Source organism: Nansenia antarctica (assembly GCF_963989245.1).
Source record: "Nansenia antarctica genome assembly, chromosome: 14".
NCBI classification, from domain to species: Eukaryota; Metazoa; Chordata; class Actinopteri; order Argentiniformes; family Microstomatidae; genus Nansenia; species Nansenia antarctica.
The window spans coordinates 31,146,178-31,169,670 of NC_137684.1; the positions used below are offsets into that span (position 1 = coordinate 31,146,178).

General features: G+C 43.6%; 2 protein-coding genes across 2 annotated transcripts in view; both read left to right on the forward strand.

Moving 5' to 3' along the window:
- Positions 1-10,110, forward strand: part of lamb4 (laminin, beta 4) — a gene marked incomplete at both ends in the record, with an annotated part of 39,785 nt that extends 29,675 nt beyond the window's left edge. The window contains 10 exons of the mRNA XM_080544796.1: positions 1,355-1,724; positions 2,524-2,693; positions 3,301-3,503; positions 4,476-4,679; positions 5,201-5,345; positions 6,501-6,708; positions 7,742-7,877; positions 8,372-8,542; positions 9,141-9,294; positions 9,974-10,110. Coding sequence (XP_080400922.1) covers positions 1,355-1,724; positions 2,524-2,693; positions 3,301-3,503; positions 4,476-4,679; positions 5,201-5,345; positions 6,501-6,708; positions 7,742-7,877; positions 8,372-8,542; positions 9,141-9,294; positions 9,974-10,110 — 1,898 coding nt within the window. The remainder of the gene's footprint in view (positions 1-1,354; positions 1,725-2,523; positions 2,694-3,300; positions 3,504-4,475; positions 4,680-5,200; positions 5,346-6,500; positions 6,709-7,741; positions 7,878-8,371; positions 8,543-9,140; positions 9,295-9,973) is intronic.
- Positions 10,111-13,910: 3,800 nt separating this feature from the next.
- Positions 13,911-23,493, forward strand: part of lamb1a (laminin, beta 1a) — a gene marked incomplete at both ends in the record, with an annotated part of 41,749 nt that continues 32,166 nt past the window's right edge. The window contains 7 exons of the mRNA XM_080545338.1: positions 13,911-13,941; positions 14,451-14,620; positions 17,988-18,126; positions 20,058-20,131; positions 21,010-21,198; positions 21,593-21,656; positions 22,157-22,359. Of these exons, the coding sequence (XP_080401464.1) occupies positions 13,911-13,941; positions 14,451-14,620; positions 17,988-18,126; positions 20,058-20,131; positions 21,010-21,198; positions 21,593-21,656; positions 22,157-22,359 (870 nt within the window). The remainder of the gene's footprint in view (positions 13,942-14,450; positions 14,621-17,987; positions 18,127-20,057; positions 20,132-21,009; positions 21,199-21,592; positions 21,657-22,156; positions 22,360-23,493) is intronic.

Below are 23,493 nucleotides of genomic sequence, written 5' to 3' on the forward strand. Positions count from 1 at the left end.
ATGATTGACAGTTTGCGTTTGGCTTGCCGTAGCGGCATCCTCTGCTGTTCGCGCCGCGGTTCTAGGTGAATGTAGGCAATGCCATACAGGCTGTTGCGCTACGCTATGTGTAGTTATGAGATAACAATACATTTGACATTTTTGACCAGCTATTTGATAGTATAGTATATATGGGCTATGTGATTGACTTTAGTATAGTATATTAGCCTACATTACAGTCATTTAGCCGACGCTTTTATTCAAAGCGACTTACAATAATTGCATTTAACGTAGGAGTGTACTGCTTTTTTAAGGCAAAATGAAGAATAGCAAACTAAAAATACAGTATAGCAATATAGCAATAGCAATAGCATAGAGAAGAATAGCAAACTAACAATACAATAGGTGCAGGGAGGATTCTGGTAGTCTTGAAGAAGTGAGTTTTGAGCCTGCGTTAAAAGATATAAGGGCTATTGATTGCCTTTATAGTATGCGCTATGCCATTTGAAGTCTGGCTGCTGCGTTAATCGCATGATTTTTTTTTAATAGCTCACTGCCTACCCAGCCAATGACCTCACTGCACGTTACTGCCTGGGAGACAGCTGTAATGGAGACAGGGTTATCATTATCTTAGCTGAAGACAGTTATCACAATTCTCAGCTCTAGGTAGAGTCCAATGGAAAGAGTGATCATCATCATTCCATTACCTGAGTAATGTGTTCTGGTTTCATAAAGCAAGCCAGGAAAGCCAGGAACAGCTCAAGCTGCCGGTCGTGGAGTTTGTGAACCAAGGTCTGGCTAGTAGATAAGGACTAATGTAGACATATAATTTTGGACATTAATACTGTAAATACTTTATTCAAAAGGAGCTCAAGTAACAGGACTCAGGAAAAGCTAAACAAATGCAGTACAGAGAATATTATAATAAACACATACACATATTACAACAGCATCATAAGATAATAATAATAATAATAATAATAATAATAATAATGTAATTAATTAATAATAATAATTAGACTTATATAGCACTTTTCTAGACACTCAAAGACGCTTTACAAACTGAGAAGATTGAGTAGTAATAATAAAAAGAAACAAAAAATAAGTACAGGGGCCTAATGAAGGTAGTGCTGGGGACACATGGGAAGGGGAGGGGGAGAGGGTTAACTGGTGAAGGCAAGATTGAAGAGGTGGGTTTTGAGGGCCTGTTTAAATGTTGGCAGGGTGTTGGCCTGTCTGATGTGGTTGGGGAGGGCGTTCCAGAGGGACGGGGCTGCGGCTGAAAAGGCCCCATCACCCCAGGTCCGGAGGTGGTCCTGGTGGTCTGATAACACTGAATAACATTAGTTCCTCCCCTGTGTCCTATCCTCCCCAGCGTGTGACTGTAACATGGAGGGTACGGAGCGGCCGGCGTGTGACAGCTACACGGGCGAGTGTCTGTGCCGCGTGGGCGTGATGGGGATCTTCTGTGACGAGTGCGCCCCGGCGTTCGACCAGGTGTTCCCGGCCTGCGCGCCCTGCCACCCCTGCTCCGTCCTGTGGGCGGAGAACGTGACGGACGTCCACCGCGCGGCCGAGAGGATGCGCACCTTCATCCCGCGCCACGGGGACGAGGTGCAGCCTGGGTACCGGCGCCGCTGGCAGCGCATGCTGGAGATGCACGCCAAGCTGGACTGGCTGGTCAACCTGACGGGGCGGGCTCTGCCCGAGGTGGAGAGGGTGGAGAAGCTGTGCCTCAGGATCGGGTTAGTGAACGTTATCATGTCTGGAGATATTGTGTCCTTAACCCATAGCAATGCATACACATCTTACACTGTTAGTCAGGGTTCCCACGGGTCCTTGAAATCCTTGAAAGTTTGTGAATTTGAGAAAAAGAAATCAAGGTCTTAAAAGTTTTTGAAAATAGACATGGGTCATTGAAAGTGCTTGAATTCCCCTCTCTCTCTCTCTCTCTCTCTCTCTCTCTCTCTCTCTCTCTCTCTCTCTCTACAAAAAACAACAGTGTGTAAACATTATGTCTGGAGATATTGTGCCTTTTTTACCTACTATAAGAGCCGCCTCGGGGGAGCAAATGACCACAGTCTTTACAATGGGAAGCTGCTATTTACATACAACGACCACTAGTTGGCTGCTTGTAAATTAGCCTGCTTCCTACACAGAAAAACTGCGAAATCGCTTCATACTAGCTTATCCTGATGTGATTTTGAAAATGTAAGGATACTGGGTGGTAGAACGCACATATCTAGGACAAGTCATGAAAGGAGGGTCCTGAAATTTGATCGAGTGCAAAGATATAACACTTTTCTTTACTCACAGGGGTCAAATGCGCCCTCATGGCTGTTCTAGTGTTAACCCATACCAATGCATACATATCTTACACTCACTGGTGGAAGTGGAAATTATTCATCAGGGAGAAGAACCCTAGTAGGGAGGTCCAGGAACAGCTGTTATTACAGATATTTGACACAACACACCAACAGGAAGCAAAACTAAATTCCATGGTTGAACATTATTTTTTTAAACCGTAAAAATGTTTGCTCCTAGGAAGCTGAAAGACACCATAGACCCTAACGCCATCATCATCGACCCGACGTCACTCCTGAACACTGAGATCGACAACATCCGCCAGGACTTCAAGAGGCTGTTAGACGACCTGAAGGACAAAGCCAGTGTTCAGCCACCAGACTCAGAGACAGACAGAGAGGAGGTGGAGGGTAAATCACACCTGCCTTCCTCTTGGTTGTGTTTTAAATATCTCCTAAACCATAATATTATCAGGGTCCTTGTGGACTGTCCATCTTAGTTAAGTCATCATACAGCTTCCAGAACCAAAAATAACCTTCAATGATTTACATTATGCGGTTCATGCCGGAACATCGGTTGTCCTTTTGGATTCAGTCTTCTCGACCTCTTAACTGCTAATTTGTTGGGTCAGTGAAACTGGTGTTTTCTTATTCTGACTTAGGGTTAGGTTTAGATAATGTCACTAACTAACTTTTAGGGGACCCAGTAAACAAAGAGTCCAAAAGACGTCCTCAGGGAAGCCGGAATGTGGGTTCAGATGACGTCTTTCTAGGACGTCCAGATGACGTCTTTCTAGGACATCCAGATGACGTCTTTCTAGGACGTCTTATGGACTACAGAAGATACAGAATCGTCTTCTGTAGTCCATAAGACGTCCTAAAGACGTCATCTGGACGTCCTAAAAAGACGTCATCTGAACCCACATTCCGGCTTCCCTGAGACTCTTTGTTTACTGGGGAGTTTATGTTCATGTATTTTAAATGTTTAATGAGGACTCTTATTGTGACGGTGTTCCAGAGGCCCTGGATGAGATCAGGAAGCTGCACAAGGAGTTCATGGCTGACGAGAAGAAGGTGAAGAAGGCAGAGAAGGCGGTGGAGGACAGCATGGACACGCGCCTGGAGGCCAGGAACAAGCTGTCAAGCTGCAGCGCCCAGGGGGACATGGACCAGCTGGAGAAGAAGATCAAAGACCTGAGTGTGGCCAAGCTCAACGAGAAGGTGAGTCAGGGAAAACATACCGTATTTTCCGGACTATAAGTCGCAGTTTTTTTTCATAGTTTTACATTGCCGTCTACAGCCGCCAGAGGGCGCTCTGGGCTTGTCACAACTATATGCTGCTCCTATACAACTGAAGAATTAGCTGAAACATTAACGGTAGCTTGGTGAACTTGTTTACTGGTAACTTGCTTGTTGGCTAGCTGGTTTGTTATGTTAATTTAGCCTATTCAGCCTCCCAGGTATGTTCTTTATGCTATTGTGTAGCTGAATAACTGTTAATGTGGCTTGTTATGTTAATTTAGCCTATTCAGCCTGCTGTTCTGTGTGCTATTGTGTAGTTTAATAACTTGCTTTTCCAGATTAAATGTATGTTCTTGGTCTTGGATTTTGTGAAATACATTTCTAAATAAATGCGACTTATAGTCCAGTGCGATTTATATGTGTTTTTGTCTTCATGACGCATTTCTTAGTGGACTTATACTCCGGTGCGACTTATAGTTCGGAAAATACGGTATTTGAATTTGTGTTTTAAACCGTATTGTTTGTCTATGCTAACAGGGGTCCATTCACTCTCATTGTTTTTTTGTTTTTTTTTCTGAAAATGCTAATGATAGTATTTGGTGTCAGCAGTGTAATCATAGTTTTGAATCGTAATGTTGCTGGCGTAAAAACCTAGTTTTAGTAGGTGAACAAATAACCATCTAGGTTTCAGTTATATCAGGTGATAAGTCTCATGGTCGTATATTTATTTATTAATAATAATAATAATAACTTTATATTATTCCCCACTGGTATTAAGATCTGATTATTATAACACATTTTTAAACTCAGTTTTCCAGATCTAAATCAGTCCCTGACTGAATGACAGCGATACATAGCTACTAACTGACACTCTGACCCTCCAGGGCTAACGTTTAGGAACCTTGTCACAGGAAGTCAGTCAACTTGTCTTCAATTCTGATTGGTTGTCAGATCTGTGGAGCGCCAGGGGATGTGGAATGTTCCAAGTCTCAGTGTGGGGGTGCGCTGTGTCGAGACATTCTGGGCCAGCGGGAGTGTGGAGGTCCGACATGCAAGGGGAGCGTCCCCGTCAGCAAGAACGCCACTGAGACGGCTGAACAGGTGGAGAACGACATCCTGGGCCTGCTACACGACCTACGGGAGTCCAAGATTAAGGCAAGTAATAATTTTGCCATTTAGCAGACGCTTTTAATCCAAAGCGACTTACAATTACGAATTACAGGGACATTCCCCCTGGAGTAACTGAGGGCTAAATGCCTTACTCAAGGGCACACAAGTAATGGTGTGGTTTCAGGCGGGATTTGAACTCGCAACCTTCCGATCACAATTCCAACTCACTATCCACTAGACCACCACTACCCGCAAGTCTTATAAGTGTTTTTATTACTACTGAATATGCTAAATCTGACATTATTCACTACATTTACTAATATACACAATATACTGTATGCTAAATAGACATGGGTCATTGAAAGTGCTTGAATTCTCCTCTCTCTCTCTCTCTCTCTCTCTCTCTCTCTCTCTCTCTCTCTCTCTCTAAAGACTAACTAACTATGCCGTGTTGGGTCCTTGAATTTGAGGGAGTTGAGTCTTGAAAGTCCTTGAAAGGTGCTTAAATTTGATGTTTCAGAAGGTGTGGGAACCCTGATTCTAAGTCTCAGTCCATCCCCTCTCAGATCAACGAGGCTAAGCAGATGACCCAGGACACTCAGGATCAGGCGGAGGAGCTGAAGAAGAAGATCAACGACAGCAAGGAGAAGTTTGAGAGGGAGAAGAAAGACACCAGGGAGATCATCAAGAAGGTCAAGGAGTACCTGACAGGTGTGTACAGCCATGTCAATGTAGATGGAAAGGAGGCTACAGGTTAGCGTCACTTTAAACTAGACGGTGAACCCATGAACACAGAGGCCATCATTTCAGTTATTAAAAGGAAAATGTTCACTTACTTTAGATTATTCATAAGTAACTGTAACATCAACACAGTCTATGAGCCAGGAGAGACTGCAGTCTGCATTTTCCATGTTGATTACACCTCTGACACCAAATACTATCATCAATTTATTGTGTTGTTGCATCATAACTGCGCTTGAGATTCTCTTTTGGCAGGACATGTGCCCATGCTGGATGCAGAACGATGCAGAAATAACACAACATTTATGGACAGTGTGTACGCCGATAATATGCAAGGAACTTTTCCTGGATACATGGTGTACAGGTTTTTCGCCCTGGCTTGCTTGCTATGCGCTGGTGGTCCTTGGGCCTCCCCTTGGGGGCCCCCGGCTGCCCCGTGTGCCTGGTCTGTTCCGCCGCCGGGGCACCTGCTTGGCCGTCCTTGTGCGGGGCCTTTATGGTCTGTGCTTGGTCGGCTGGGCCGGGTGTGCTGGTGGTGGGGCGGGCTGGGTGTGTGGGGCGGTGGGGGCTCCCCGAGGGGGGGTGTGGGGGTCCACCGCTGGGTGCTAGTAGGCAAACTAGTTAGTAGTCGCTCTATGTGTAGAGGGCTGCAAGGGAATTTTCCTGGCTACATAGTGTACAGGTTTTTACTTTTGCCTGCTTGCGGCTCTGTCCGTATGTGAAGCGCATTGAGTTGCATCTTGTAAGGAATGCGCTATACAAATAAAATTTGATTTTGATTGATTTGATTAGCATTTTCTGATTAAAAAAAGAAGAAAAACAATGAGAGTGAATGGACCCCTGTTAGCATAGCTAGCTGTTTATCCATGTGTTTTGCCCCCCCACTCAATAATGTTCCCCGCGTGGCCTGCGGTGGTCCGGTGGTCTAGCACCGCTGTCTACAGTGCACACGTATGCCCATGTCGGCATGGGTTCGAATCCGGCCCATGCTCTGCTGACATGCCCTCTCTCTCCCTTCTTACTTTCCTGTCTGTCTTCACTACATCTGTCCAATAAAATGGAAAATATGAGTGGGACTGCCCCACTCCTCAGAAAAACTAACTTGAAATGTTCCCCCGCAAACAGATGAGATGGTGGCGCCGGAGGACATTGAGAAGCTGGCCCGAGCGGTCCTGGCCATCCAGCTGCCGGGCTCGCCAGACGAGATCCGCAAGATGATCCAGAACATCAAGGACATCCTGTCCAACTTCACAGAGTTCCAGGAGGATCTGAAGCGTCTGGAGGACCAGGTCAAGACGGCCCAGGACATCCAGGAGAAAGCCAAGGACATCAAGTTAGTGTGGAGTCATGTTACGTGCTACATGCTAGGACCCAGGAAACAAAGAGTCTAAAAGAAGACGTCCTCAGGGAAGCCGGAATGTGGGTTCAGATGACGTCTTTCTAGGACGTCCAGATGATGTCTTTAGGACGGCTTATGGTCTATAAGACGTCATCTGGACGTCCTAGAAAGACGTCATCTGAACCCACATTCCGGCTTCCCTGAGGACGTCTTTTGGACTCTTAGTTTCCTGGGTAAACAGAGTTGCTTCTCAGTGTCTCTTACGCCTTCATTCTGTATTCTGTGGAATCTTGTATGTATGATACTTCTATCTAGTGGTTATTTTATCCCCAATATATTACTATATTTACTAAGTCCTCATTTAAAAGTATTCATTCATTGTAAGCTCTGGATAAGAGCATCTGCTGTTAAAATGTTAAAGCACTAAACCATGAAATGTAAACATAAACCTTATGAGCTATAGCCAACCAATTCTACTCTTACACACATTTCAACCCTCGACTCATATGAAACCAAATCTCCTCCTTCATAGTGACTCAAACATTTGAGCCTAAATTGTATTTGTGAATATCTATCTCTTTTCAAAAAATGCCGGTCGAGAGAGGACGCTGGCGTTGCTTGTTTTCACCGCTTCTCCGCACGAAATCTAGATATAATTGCAGTATACAGAGTAGATTGTCCTACAAGGACACTTAGATTTAGATTGAGTCATCTAAAAATGTATTAGACCCCTATACTTTCTTTTATTTATTTGTTGGTTTCATTTTATTTTACTACTCGATCTTTTCAGTTTGTAAAGCGTCTTTGAGTGTCTAGAAAAGTGCTATATAAGTGTAATGTATTATTATTGTTATTATTATTATTATTATTATTATTATTATTATTATTATTAATATTATTATTATCTACTAGCAGTCTCCCAGACATAGATTAAGTCTGCTCCAGCACTAGATTGTTCTAGATTGTTCTAGATTGTTCTGTGCCCTGTGGTCGGAAAACAAACGTTTGGTTGTCAATCTACTTGTAGGAAGAGAGCCGACGATGTCGACGTTAACGAAATAAAGAAAGCGATGGACGACGCAGGGAAAGTACAGGACAAGGTCAGCGAAGACCTGGAGAAAGCCAAGGAGAATGAAGGCATGGCCAAGGATACAATCAAAGAGGTATTTTCAATTCATCCAACCAACCATCCATCTTTCGGTATGTTTACATCTTTATCAGGGTATCCACGGTGTCTTGAAAAGTATTGAAAGTTGATAAATCAATTTTGGGAAAATCAAGACCCTTAATAAGTATTGAAAAGTCTTATCACGATTTTATGAGGTCTTGAATTTTGTAGGTATTTTTCTGAATTAGACTCTGTCCAAAGAGTTTGAGTCCTAAAAACGTTTAGTAAAAGTTTGTGAATTTATTAGTTTTATTAAAAAACAAAGATGAACCGGAAATTGTGTTGTATGATAGTGGTCTAGTCTATTGCGAACTAAAACTGTTAAGTTAAAGGTGTCACTGATGTAAACGGTTACAGCTCGAAGTGGCGGTGAGGTCTGGAAAAATATTGACAAGGTCTTTAAAAAGTCTTAGAAAGGTATTGAAATTAACCTCAAGATTCCTGTATATACCCTGTTATAATTACTGTCTATCCTTTCCCGGCCAACAGCTTGAGAAGAAGCTGAAGAACATGGAGCCAGACCTGAACTCCACCAGGGTCAAAGACTTGTTGGACGGGATCGAGGCGCTGAAGAACAAGACGGAGATGAACGGAGAGCAGGCCAGAGTGGCCAACGCTGACGCAGACGCGGCGCTAGCCAAGGCCGCAGACGCTGAGACTGTAAGTGCTGATTCACACCAGACGCTGAGACTGTACGTGCTGATTCACACCGGCCTCACTAGTACAAGTGAAACAGACGCTGAGACTGTAAGTGCTGATTCACACCGGCTTCACTAGTACAAGTGAAACAGACGCTGAGACTGGAAGTGCTGATTCACACCGGCTTCACTAGTACAAGTGAAACAGACGCTGAGACTGTAAGTGCTGATTCACACCGGCTTCACTAGTACAAGAGAAACAGACGCTGAGACTGTAAGTGCTGATTCACACCGGCTTCACTAGTACAAGTGAAACGTTCAAAGCAAAAACGTTGCGATCTAACCGCGTCCATACCCATATAGCCCTCAGAACTGTGTGACCAAGTTGAGCCTAACAAGAAGCTGGGTGTTATTATACAAACGCAAACGCAAACCATTCATCAGACCCTTCAAAATCACCACACAAAACAACAGACAAAGGTGAATAACAACAACAGATATCATTACACACTAGACTGAACCAGAGGCTCTCAATGATCAGAGACGTCCTGCTCATGAGTATTTAACAAACTGATTATGATTATTAATGTATTATTAAACCGTATGTCTGGTTGTAACAGGAGCTGGAGGAGGTGAAGGAGCTGTTTAAGAAGCTGAAGGACGGAAACAATAACCAGGACCTTCAGGACAACGCCAACGAACAGCTGAAGAACCTCACCATGGAGGCCGAGAAGATTAAGAAAGACGTCGAAGATAAGATGAAAGAAATTGAAGGTACAGTATCTCTGGAGGCCTTAGAACAGCTTGGGTGATCCATGCTTGCTTTAGTGCAAGAGAAAGGGAAGTAGTCATTGTTACAGGTAGTTACTTTGGGGGGGGGACGCAAATCTCACCTTCAACTGACTTGTAACATAATTTAACGAATGGTGTAAGCTCATCATGACATCATCTGTCTCTGTGTTGGATGATGTAAGCTCATCATGACATCATCTGTCTCAGAGTTGGATGATGTAAGCTCATCATGACATCATCTGTCTCTGTGTTGGATGATGTAAGCTCATTATGACATCATCTGTCTCTGTGTTGGATGATGTAAGCTCATTATGACATCATCTGTCTCTGTGTTGGATGATGTAAGCTCATTATGACATCATCTGTCTCTGTGTTGGATGATGTAAGCTCATTATGACATCATCTGTCTCTGTGTTGGATGATGTAAGCTCATTATGACATCATCTGTCTCTGTGTTGAATGATGTAAGCTCATCATGACATCATCTCTATCTCTGTGTTGAATGATGTAAGCTCATTATGACATCATCTCTATCTCTGTGTTGAATGATGTAAGCTCATTATTATGACATCATCTGTCTCTGTGTTGGTTTCATCATCTGTCTCTGTGTTGATGTAAGCTCATCATGACATCATCTCTGTATCTCTGTGTTGTTTTCCAGATTTAGAGAAAAGGATTAAAAACGTGATCACCAGCAAGGAGGACAAGGAGAAGGAGGTGGCCATGCTGCTGGAGATGGCGGAGGCCCTCCGTAAGGAGATCTCCGCCAGCGTGGACAAGTACATCACCTGTTTCTAAGGACTAAGGACTCGCTAGCTAGCTAACTCGCTAGCTAACTCACTAGCTCTGAGAGGATATACATACAGGGCATGGACGGGGAGTACAGGTGACATCAACAACTCTAGCACTATTTACGTTTCCAACAACAAACAGGGAAGGGGCAACTCAGTCAACTTCATACATTCGTACGTAGACAAAATATCCTTGAATTTACCCCAAACCCTGTCAAGGAATAAACATCAAATAAGCTTATTGTAATTATCCTTGCTAGCATGTGAACTTTTATTTTGTTTATTTCAGTCTTTCTCTTGGAGACATACACAACAGGGCCTGTGTCTGGAACCTGGTCCAAGACTGGTGTCATGTCACAGATGGGTTCACTCAGGTATAAGGACTCATTATGTCCAAATCAACTTAGGTACTCTGAACTTTAATCTGAATTGGGGGAAATTCCATTTTCCATCTTTTCTGCCTCAAATGCTCCTGTTGCATTTCTCTCCTGACATGTCAGAGTGTGTAATTCTCTTGATACGCCACAAGGGGGCGTCTAGAGACCAGCAGAGGAGGTAGGGGGACATAGGAGACTCCTGCTGTCCACATATCTCACTTGTATATGACATCACAATAGAAAAGTGACGGACAGTTTTACTGTATGTCGGCACTCATGGAATGCCTCTTGTCCAATCAAATTACTTAGTCGGAACTAACTGTTGTATATTCTAACATACTGTATTGTAGTAGGATTATAATAAGAGTAATATGTACTTATAGGAAACATTCAACCATGCCATTTTTCTGTGATCATCTACCTCTTTTCTTCCAGGTTTTTTCCCACCAATCTCCACCTATTGACTCTGTTGTTGTCTAGCCAAACTAGATCATCATTCATGATTGATGTCATTACCATGTGACTGTTGCCGTTGTATGTGAAGCTGTGTATCACCATGGTTACCTGGTTACCCCCCAGTGTTGCTGGAGATGTACAGTAACAAGATTAAACAGACCATCAGGTTTGGAATGTGTCCCCTGCTGGGTTTGGAATGCGTCCATTTGTCACGTCTCTCTCTAGGCCCGAGAATGTTTCTCTCTCTCACTCTTTTATTCTGTACAGAGAGGTTTTACATGTTCACTGTCCTTGTCGTTTGTTATTGATTTGTTAAATGCTTGATCCTTGACACACGCACACACACACACACACACACACACAGACACACACACACACACACACACACACACACTCCCTAAAACATTGTTTTAAGGACACGTTTTACAGACCAAACCTATGCTATCCTTCATGAAAAAAGTAGTCTAGTTTACCTCAACATCCAAACAAATTCCATTTTCTCTGACATGTTCCATGTGGCTAAACACTCTCTCTGTTTCCAGCTCACTGCCCTGCTAGCTGTGAGAACACACCACTTAACGTCCTTTCCGTTCAGCTGTTAATGGTTAAGTGCTAATGTTAATTAGTGTGCTAAGTGTTAATGTTTGTTGTGCTCTAGTGAGGCCTACAGTAGGGGTCAATACTACTAGAGTACAGAGAGTACACCCTCTCTGTGCCGTAGTCAAACTAGATATCCACATGGTTTCGGGTGCTGTGAACATAGCAAATCATCTCTCCTTACAAGTAGATGCATACTGGTTACTGAAGATGCATCTCTGTCTATATCTATGCACGCACACACATAACATGTACACATTGCCACAGCAGGTTTGATTGAATCCAGCCTAGTGAATCTGAGGCCTAAACACACACAGAATAGGTGAATGCGGCAATATGGCAAAAGCAGCTATACTTTTGGGCCATCAACATGTGTTCCACCTCTCCAGACCTCTCAGGCCTTTGTGAACTCAGGGTGGGGGCTAGTGACAGGGGGGGGGGGGCTAGTGACAGGGTGGGGGGGCTAGTGGACCAAATGGACCAGAGTCTTGGTGGTCTCCATCCTGTACGCCCCCGGGAGGGAAGGGTTAGCCCGCTAACCCCCGAGAATGTGACTCAAACTGGGCTCTGAACTCCCTCCCTGCCCCCTGGACGTGTTCTAGTGTTTTAGCTTATCTTGTTAGAGAATAGAGAGGCGTCCACAGGCTAGTGCTGTTTCTGCCTGATTACAGGTCGCTGGTCAGATGGATGGAAGATTAGAGGGACAACTGACCTACCTATACCTATAACCAACCTATACCTACCCATAACCTAGTACGGTGTGTTTAATTGCAAAGTTGAAACTTTGAAACTTAAACTTGTACCTTTTCTGTGTAACATCTGGGCATGTTAACAGGTTGTTGTTGTTTTATCTTTCTTCAAAATGTTATCGTTAGGGTTAGAAAATCTTTATCTTTTCTTCAAAATGAGAGGACAGAATGGAGCTGTTTGTTTTAAAGGGACAGTTGCCCCACCACTTCTTTTGGTGAACAGTTGAGGGATGGAGGGATGGACGCAAGGCTCCATGAGATCAAAATTATAGTTTAAAAAAATATGTTTTGAAGCTATATTTTGGGGTTTGATTTGGTAAGACAGTTTGAACAAGCAAACAAGCTCATGAGGCATTTAAAAAAATACAAAATTAAAATCTTCAAGAATCAGTGAGTTGATATCAACAATGCCTAAGGATATCAATCCCAGTCTGCCTCTTAAACTAATGCATTATTCTGTTTGCGAGTGAAACCCCTTCTCTGTGTTATGAGACCTGTTGTCGCCTACTCCCTTCTAGCATCTTCTACAGGGATGAGTGACAGAATGACCACTGCTGCTTGGTCTCTGTAGCCATGGAGCTTCAGTCAAGACGCTCATTTAATCTGTTCTCCCACAGTCCCCTTCTGTCCCCCTCCGTCTCCTCAGAGATAATTGAATTAAGACCTCCGCCCTGTTTCTCCTGCAGCTTTGGTTGAAGTCTGGGCTATTCAACACACACACACACACACACACACACACACACCACAACACACACACACACACACACACACACACACACACACACACACACACACACACACACACACACCAGGTAAGGTAGGTAAGGTAGGTAGGTTATGTGTTTGCTGTAGATAGCAGTTCCACTGACCTGTCATTACCAACACATGCACAGGAAAGCTAGATGGTAAAAGGCTGCAATTTAGGATTAATTGGTTTCAATAACAGGGCGGGTAGTGATATGGTGCATATACTCTCAAGCTTCACTTGGTAAGGGGAACATTCAAGGCTCTCTCTACCAGATTTGACTTAACTATAATTAATAGTCAGGCTTTATTACCTAGACAGACATACCCCTCATTTACCTGCCTGGAGACACACAGAGCTGCTTCCTGCCGGCTGGAATGTTCTTTGTTCCAGATGAGAGGAGGTGGGGGTTGGTGGGGTCTCATGTAGGCACCTTTTAAAACCTCATCACATGTGTTTGACTGTTGGAACTTTTCCCCCAATGTGAGTGAGATGGTGACAGAATGTTGTTTAACCACAAATACAGCTGTGCCACCACTGATCAGTCAATGAACGATTGACGAAATGTGTCAATGAACAAATCTCAGCAATGCAGACAGTCCCATTGATACAGTAGAAATGAACGTTAGTGACTTTTCTTAGAAAAAAAAAAAGTAGCTTTGGGAGGAGGGAGGGACAGTGTGCGCATGCGTGACGGAGGAGGGGGACGGAGGAGGGGGACAGGGGAACCTCAGGCCGATCTCAGTAATTCCCTGGTCGGGTTGCAGAGCTGGAAGTTGTGGAGCTGTAAGGTAACGGGGCTGAGAAGTACAATTATTATTATTCACGTCCCAACCAGAGGACGCACAGCCGGAGAGAAGACGTGGAGAAATATTCAGCAGAAATGTTGATATTTCAAATTGCGATACTGCTATGTAAGTTTTTATTTATTTAATTGTTTTTACATTAGTATAACTGTTTTTAACGTGTGTTTCACTGTTTTGCGTGTTCATTTAGGATGCATATGTGCATTTAACATTCATTCAACATAGGCCTAATCTAATGATCATTTGCAGGTAGATATTTATTAGATATATTTAATTATTGTTTTAAAGAGCTGAAGTGTGAATTAAGCAGTGATTTAAGGTCTGTCGTGCAATTGAATTGGTATTGGTGACTCCGGGGGAAAAGTTAAAAAAAAATCACTTTGGCTCCACATCTTGTTCTTGTTACAACCCGAATGAATCAATGATAGAAGTTACAGCGCATGTGACACAAGTCAAAGACACTATGGCACTGTGAGAAACTGGATGTGTTCCAGATTGTGGTTTAAAATAAATGTTTTCCACTTTTATGACATAGTTTAAAATCAGTTAATCAAAAAAAAAAAAGTAATCTGCCCGATCTTGACTCCCATTGTGATCGTCTCCTTATGTGCGTGTAGCCGCGGGCGCGTGCGTGGCGCTGCTGCCCTCCTTCAGTGACGTGTGCACGGAGGGGAGCTGCTACCCCGCCACGGGGGACCTCCTGATCGGCCGGGCCCACCAGCTGTCCTCCACCTCCACCTGCGGCCGGGTCCGCCCAGAACCCTTCTGCATAGTCAGTCACCTGCAGGTAAGAGGCCTGATGCGTCTTAACTGCTCCTCCTGAGACATCTACTACCCCCCAGCACTGCGTCTCCTGATACATCTACTACCCCCCAGCACTGTGTCTCCTGAGACATCTACTACCCCCCAGCACTGCTCCTCCTGAGACATCTACTACCCCCCAGCACTGTGTCTCCTGAGACATCTACTACCCCCCAGCACTGTGTCTCCTGAGACATCTACTACCCCCCAGCACTGCGTCTCCTGAAGACACCCGCTTTTCCCCTTTACTGTGTCCCCTAAAAACTTCTATTGCCCCCCTTGTATTGTTTCTCTGTTTCTCCAGTGTCAATACAAAACAAAAACAAAAAGTCTAGGTTTAGAAGGTTTTTCCTTCTATCAATGGCCCCGGGCCTGAGCTGGATTACTCTTCCTGCTACGACTGGTGGATTGATGATTCACTTGCTTAGTCAAATGTAACTAAAACCATCTAACTAAAACTTGACTAAAACAATCCATCTGTCATTCATGTTCACTTTTTTTGTCCAGCGAATGTTTTAGTAACATGACTTTGAGACTAGCAAAGGACTTGAGTCAAACTGTGATGGTTTGAGAAGTTAATAAACACTGTTTGATGCAAAGCCCATGCATCACCAGAGAACAGTTAAAGTTACATTCTACTTATAGAAAACCTTACCATCACCATGATATGTACAGTGTAATCCACTTGTTATCAACATCCAAAGGTAATTTATAAGAAATATTGAATGTTAATAATCACAAAGTTGTAGTTTCAGAACATTACCATATTGCATGATCTTTAAGTAGCAAGTCAGAACCGTTGTTAAGAACACACATTGTTTTCTCTGTAATGCAGCACAGATAATAGAATATAATGTAATGTAGTCTGTAGTAACAGTTTTACACCTGCTCACACATTCTACATTCTACATTCTGCATTCTGCACGGTACCTGGCTCGCTGCCCTGCTGGCAGAGGCGCTACATTATGACGTCAGCACTTAATAGAAGTAACAGATTAGGATGGCCATGACATTCATTTGGATGTTTCAAAGTAATTCTAGAACATGACAGTCATGCTGGACGTAGGGAAAAAGAACAAATAGAAGGAACTTCCTTATTTGGGTACCCATAAGTGTTGTACTGTGTTCTACTTCCTTCTAACAAAATATTGTTTTAAAAAACAAAACACGGTCATGGTGGGATCTACCTCATTTAGCCAGGAACAATACAGAGTCTGCCATTGCAATTACAATTACAATTAAATTAAAATTCCCTTGCCATGGGCAATTTGGCATTGTCGTACAATAACCATTGTAAGATTTACGGCCATGCCCTTGTCTGTTGCGGTGGAATATATTAATGGGACGTCCTCCAACTATCCCCAGGCTTTTATTTTCAATACAGGAGGACTTAGAGACTTTGAGACGTGTTTTCTTAAACCCCTTCTCGGGGTTCCCCTGTGCTTCTACTGAGAGTGGAGGAGTGGGAAAGTCTAGACCACTTCCTGCTCAGTTGTGCAGCCCTCCCAGTATAAGCATTGTTGAGGTTCACACCAACAAAAGCTCTGGATGGTCCTCATCGACTTGAAAGTGACTTAGCCGGCGGCTTGTATGAATGGGGGCTTATTGTACTGGGGCCCAGACAGACATCTGATGGCTGGAGATACTCGTAAACTCTCAAACAACCATCTGTGTGTAGATTCAAAGCTCATGATCACTTTTCAAACATTTCAAACATTTTTAAAACATTTCAAAGACATTTAGACTAGACATAGTCATCTGGCAGTTATCATGCCATCGGTCTTATGAAAACAAAAACATTATGTTGGTAAGAATGTCCCAAACATCCTGTTATATCTGTAGGGCCTAATGAGGATGGCAGTTACAATATTAGTCTTGGCCAGGAAATGTGGCTAATAGCAAAGCATAACTTAATATTAATAATCTGACTCCTAAGTAAAAAATAATTGGATAAACTTGTCCAATTATTACAGAACAACCACTTCATAGAAAGATGTTACATTCTGTGAGCACTCCTACAGTACTCACAGGTTCAGCTGAGACCTCACACCAAGGCAGAGGGAGAAGAAATACGAGAGCGGATATGTGCCTCTACTCCAGTTTTTATAGACCGTAGTTTTTAAATTAGGAGCTGTTTCCAAGGAGAACCAATGAGGCCACGTCTTAACCAGCGTCAAAGTCAAAAGTCACTTTATTGTCCCATAACTGGGAAATGTGTTTTGGGCCTTACACCACACTGCAGGCACACAAGAACAACAGACAACAGACAATCCAACATGTTAGAACACAGACAGAAGACAACCCTGATTCAGACAAGAGTAGAAGTAAAACCATAGGTAAAATCTATCCAACATTCATCTGGTGCTGTTTAAGAGTTTAACTGAAACCGGAAATAAAATATTTTTTGAAACCTGTTAAATCTAGAGCGGGGGACTCTAAACCTCCTCCCAGAGAGGTCAAACTCTGCATGTTGGACATGAGAGGGATTCGTGAGGGACACCTTGTAGACGTCACAAAGAGATCACAGTCATTTGGCCCTTCATGTCCAAGATGTTACTGGCTTGGTGGTGAAAAAGCACAGTAGTCTAATGAACAATATCACACTGGATGTGACTCAATTGAGGAATAAAAAAAAAGAGTTAGAGAGTTCGTGACGTTAGAATTATAAGGTTCTATCTCCATTTTTGATAAACATTTTGAGTTTTCTACATAATCTGATCCATTAGGTGTTTATTAATGCCTGTGTGGTGTTATTTTTAAAATGTTGACATTTTGTAGTTAGTAATTAATCAAATACAAAGGTTCCATCTCACAAAACATAATGGAATGTAAAAACTTTGACGCTCAATATCTCTGAACTACCCAAAACGGAGATAGAACCTTCTCATTCTAAACGGAGATAGAACCTTATCATTCTAAGCTCACGAGTTGGCACTTCATTGACAAATTGCTTCTAAGCCGTCACAACTGTGGTTTAAGTTAATGTAATCAAATCTAATCACAGCTGAATCTGAGAATGTCCTGATTGTGTTGACCAGATCCACCATGGTCCTGGAGGGTGTAGGAGATGTAGGAGACATTTAACCTATTGAGCTTCTTATCAAACACATCTTCACATCTATCTACTCGTTTTAAATGGCTTAAGGTCCCATACCCTCAGAACCGTCATACCCTCAGAACCGTCATACACTCAGAACACTCAGAACCATCAAAGACCACATTTCAGAGACTTCTGTCTGAATGGGGTCTTCAAAGACCTTCCTTATCTGCACTATGATAGGGAGAAACCAGGTTGGCATTCCAAGAATTCCCCTGACATCTCTCTCTCCTTCTCTCCCCCACGCTCTCCTCAGGAAGAGAAGAAGTGCTTTCTGTGCAACTCCACCCAGGTATATGATGAACGCGTCAACCACACCACCAGCCATCGCATAGAGAACGTCGTGACGACATTCGCGCCCAACCGCCTCAAGACCTGGTGGCAGTCTGAGAACGGTGAGTTCTCGTGGGAAACAGAGGGAGAGGGAGGAGGGTGAGGTCATTAAAGTTCAGTTAAAGGGGAGAGGGAGGAGGGTGAGATCATTAAAGTTCAGTTAAAGGTGACCATCTCTCTCTCTTTCTTTCTTTCTTTCTTTCTACCTCTTGTGGTTTTCTCTCAAGTTTCTCTGTAAGTAAGTAAACTCCCTGTAATCAGTGTGTAGGAGGCTCTCTTCAAAGACAGTAACAATGTAATGGCTGACCAGTTAGGATGAAGACCTGTTTGCAGACAGGATTAACGGTTGGGAATGATTGGCTAGGTGGCTATGGGCTGTGGTGAGGTCACACTAGGTAATGGGGCCATATCCTAGAGGCCTACAACTAAAAGGGCGTTCTCACTGCTAAACACAATATTTAGCCGTAGTTTTACCAATCCATTGGGCCTGTTAATAACGGTCCAGTAGTTATGAGCTGCTTAACTGCCCCTCCAGGTGGCAGTTTATTTTGTGGCGAAGAATAGGAATGCCAGGAGTCAGTGAAGCAGCCAGAGGGATGGCAGGGTTCCCACGGGTCCTTGAAATCCTGGAACGTTTGTGAATTTGAGAAAAGGAAATCAAGGTCTTTAAAGTTTTGGAAAATAGACATGGGTCATTGAAAGTGCTTGAATTCCCCTCTCTCTCTCTCAACATTTTTTTTTTCTTAGCTCATCAACTAGTTCTGTCTCAAACTATGCCGTGTTGGGTCCTTGAATTTGAGGGAATTGAGTCTTGAAAGGTGCTTGAAAGGTGCTTGAATGTGATGTTTCAGAAGGTGTGGGAACCCTGGCCTGACATAGAAAAAGGCCTAGCATGTTTTCTGTTCCAGAGGGAGAGTTGTAACTGCGTGTGTTGTAGCTGAGTTGTAACTGCTCCAGCGTGTGTTTAGCTTGGCCTGATGGAAGCCAGCTCACCCATGTTGTTGTCCCCCTCTCTCTCTCCTTCCTCTCTGCATCCGTTTCCCCCTCCGACTTTTCCACTCTATTTGTTTTGTAATTGAATCTCTCCCCTCTCCTTTCTCTATCATAACCTCTCTTTTTCTCTCCCCCTCTCCTTTCTCTGCCACTACCTTACTTTGTCCCCCTCTTGCTCTCCCTTTCTCTCTCCTCTCTTTCTCTCTTTCTCTCCCTTTCTCTCTCCTCTCTTTCTCTCTTTCTCTCCCTTTCTCTCTCCTCTCTTTCTCTCCCTTTCTCTCTCCTCTTTCTCTCCTCTTTCTCTATCCTCTTTCTCTCTTTCTCTCTCCTCTTTCTCTCTCTTTCTCTCCCTTTCTCTCTCCTCTTTCTCTCTCTTTCTCTCTCCTCTCTCTCTCTTTCTCTCCCCTCTTTCTCTCCTCTTTCTCTATCCTCTTTCTCTCTTTCTCTCTCCTCTTTCTCTCTCTTTCTCTCTCTTTCTCTCCCCTCTTTCTCTCCTCTTTCTCTATCCTCTTTCTCTCTTTCTCTCTCCTCTTTCTCTCTCTCTCTCTCCTCTTTCTCTCTCTTTCTCTCCCTTTCTCTCTCCTCTTTCTCTCTCTTTCTCTCTCCTCTCTCTCTCTTTCTCTCCCTTTCTCTCTCTCTCTTTCTCTCTCTCTCTCTCTCTCCTCTTTCTCTCTCTTTCTCTCCCTTTCTCTCTCCCCTCTTTCTCTCTTTCTCTCTCCTCTTTCTCTCTTTCTCTCTTTCTCTCTCTCCCTTTCTCTCTCTCTTTCTTTCTCTCTCTTTCTCTATCCTCTTTCTCTCCTCTTTCTCTCTCCCTTTCTCTCTCTCTTTCTCTCTCTTTCTCTCCCTTTCTCTATCCTCTTTCTCTCTTTCTCTCTCCTCTTTCTCTCTTTCTCTCTCCTCTCTCTCTCTTTCTCTCTCCTCTTTCTCTCTTTCTCTCTTCTCTTTCTCTCCTGTTCTCCCTTTCTATCTCCTCTTTTTCTCTCTCTCTTCCTCTTCCCAGGCCAAGAGAACGTGACCATCCAGCTGAACTTGGAGGCAGAGTTCCACTTCACCCACCTCATCATGACCTTTAAGGTAACAGACCCCCCCCCCCCCACACACACACACACACACAGCTGTTAGTGAGTCTGAGGAATGCGGAGCAGACCGCCCACCCGTACGCACTAACAGGTCTGGAGAGCATCACTTTCACTGACAGTTGCAACTAACAACCCGACAAGTCTGCCAGTGTAAAATGTAAAACTGGACTAAAGTTGAAAACTGGACAGTATGAAATATTTGACTCCTACTGCAGTTCCAGACAGTTTACGACTGTGGTCTCAAACCTGGGTTACAGAAGCAGCTCATGCGTATGGATGATAAGTGTGTAATTCATAGAGACATTCATGATGGATTTGTCAGGCTGATTATCTACTCTTGAGAGGAGCAACAGTGTCCAGAGTGTCTCTGAGCGAAGAGTTAAATCCATCTGTCATGGTGTTTAGCATGGGGCTAGGGTCTCAGCTGCTGCAAATGCACAGAGGCTAAGAGGCTGAAACTGACTTTTGACAGTGAAACCTCCCCAACCACATCAGACAGGCCAACACCCTGCCAGCATTTAAACAGGCCCTCAAAACCCACCTCTTCAAGCTCGCCTTCACCAGTTAACCCTCTCCCCCTCCCCTTCCCATGTGTCCCCAGCACTACCTCAATTAGGCCCCTATACTTTCTTCTATTTCTTTTTTGTTTCTTTTTATTATTACTACTCGATCTTTACAGTTTGTAAAGCATCTTTGAGTGTCTAGAAAAGCGCTATATAAGTCTAATGTATTATTATTATTATCATTATTATCATTATATGGTGTGTAACTACCTAGGGTTTGTGTGTGGATCACTAAGGTGTGTAACTACCTAGGGTTCACTAAGGTGTGCTATAACTAGCTAACTAACTAGCGTTTACCTCTTCTCAACAGACGTTCCGCCCCGCTGCCATGGTGATCGAGCAGTCAGCTGACTTCGGGAAGTCGTGGCTGGTGTACCGCTACTTCGCCTACGACTGTGCGTCTGCGTTCCCCGGCGTGTCCCAGGGGCCCATGCAGAAGGTGGACGACGTCATCTGCGACTCACGCTACTCCGACATCGAGCCGTCGTCAGAGGGAGAGGTGTGTGGGGTTTCTTTTGTGTGTTTCTGTGCTTCTGTTTATTTGAAAGAAATGTGGTGTGGTGGAGAGTTGCACTACTGTTGTTTATAGCCCTTCTACACCTAATTATATATTCATATTTCATATTTTCATATTCCGGAATATGGAGTTCTGTTACAAAAATGTTTGTGGTGTGTTCATATTACATCAGAGAGCCAAACATTATATGTACATTTTTAAGAGAAGAGCTAGGGCTTTTAATGGTCTTGGTTCGAATGATTTCACGATGAATCATGATGACGTTATATAGTATAATGAGTAAATGTGTGATTAGAGGAAAAAGAAAGCCATTGAGAGTAGCCTACATTGATTTCAACCCCACTGAGTGTAAACCCGTCTGTTCATGCATCTTCAGGTCATCTTCAGGGTTTTGGATCCAGTCTTCAGGATTGAAGATCCCTACAGCCCGAGGATCCAAAGTGAGTCACTAACTAGTTCACCTGCATGATACACTATAGCATTCGTATATGATGTGAATCATGTGATATACACTATAGCGCTGACTACATATATAATACGATATAGAGTATTTCAGTATCTGTAATTAAACTATTAGCAAAAATGTACGTCAAAGTAGTAATTGCTGAAAAACAGTTTTTAAGATACACTGGGGGTAGTAGACCTATACATCTCAATGTAGCGTCAGTGTCTCAGGAGGTAGAGCCGCCGTCTAATGATCACAAGGTTGGCAGATCGGCGGTTCGAACCCCGGCTGGCCACAGTCGAAGTGTCCTTGGGCAAGACACTGAACCCCAAATTGCTCCCAGTGAGCGGGCCGGCACCTTGCATGGTAGCTTGCTGGTGAATGAGAGGCCGTTGTAAAGCGCCTTGGATAAAGGCATAGCTATATACAGTAAGTGCAGTCCGTTTACCGTTTACCATCAATAAGCTAGCGAACGTCTCTCTCTCTCCCTCCCAGACATGCTGAAGATCACCAACCTGAGGGTGAAGTTCACCCGCCTGCACACGCTGGGAGACAACCTTCTGGACTCCCGCATGGAGATCAAGGAGAAGTACTACTACTCCGTGTACGACATGGTGGTCCGCGGGAACTGCTTCTGCTACGGTCACGCCTCCGAGTGCGCTCCCGTGGAGGGGACCCCCGAGGCGGTGGAGGGGATGGTGCGTACGATATATCACCCTCATTCTCAGTCACCCATAAAAAAATGGGTCAATTTGTGTTGGTCGTGAAAATAGTTTAGCTCTGTTGTGATACGGGCAAACTTCCCGTAATCCTCCAATTCCCAGTAAACAAAGAGTCCAAAAGACGTCCTCAGGGAAGCCGGAATGTGGGTTCAGATGACGTCTTTCTAGGACGTCCAGGTGACGTCTTTAGGACGTCTTATGTAGTCCATAAGCAGTAGAGGGAATGGTTCGTACGATATATATATATTATATATATATATATTTATTTGTTTATTTAAAAGGGACAGTGGACAGTCATTGACTCTCTCTGAATTAGCTGGGTAGCTAAATTACATCAGCAGTCCCTGGGCAGGTAAATCCACAGGGAAATACGGCCTCAGATGTTATAAACAGAATTACAGGACATAGAAACATCACACTTTACACTCACGAAAACATTACATCATCAAAAAATAAAAGAAAGAAACAAGTTTTGGGTCTGTGTGGTACATCACCCCCATTCTCAATCACCCATAGAAAACACTATGGCCAATATATGTTGGTCATTAAATAGTTTAGCTCTGTTGTGATATGAGCAAACTTCGATGAACTCGGTAATCCTCCAGTTACTACTAATTATCAGCCGATAAAAGTTTCTTGAGTTGAGGCCAGATCGTGGCTGGTTCTAATCCATCACGCTTGATCCACCAACGTTTGCCTAGTCAGCCCTTTAGAGAGCCTGTGCCCTTTTTATCAAAGGAACTGGAAGTGTCGATGATGCAGTTTCTGGAGTACATCTGGTCGCCTGCTGTGAGACAATTCAGCAGTGTGTGTACATGTACAGTATGTCAGTGTGTATGTCAGTGTGTGTACATGTATCTGGTTTCCCACGGGTTCTTGAAATCCTTGAATTTTAGAAAAGAAATCAAGGTCTTAAAAGTTTTGGAAAATAGAGATGGGTCATTGAAAGTGCTTGAATTCCCTCTCTCTCTCTCTCTCTCTCTCTCTCTCTCTCTCTCTCTCTCTCTCTCTCTCTCTCTCTCTCTCTCTCTCTCTAAAAACATTACAAATTAATTAATGTTTACTTAGCTCGTCAACTAGTAAACAAGTCTCTGTATTGCTTAACTTTAC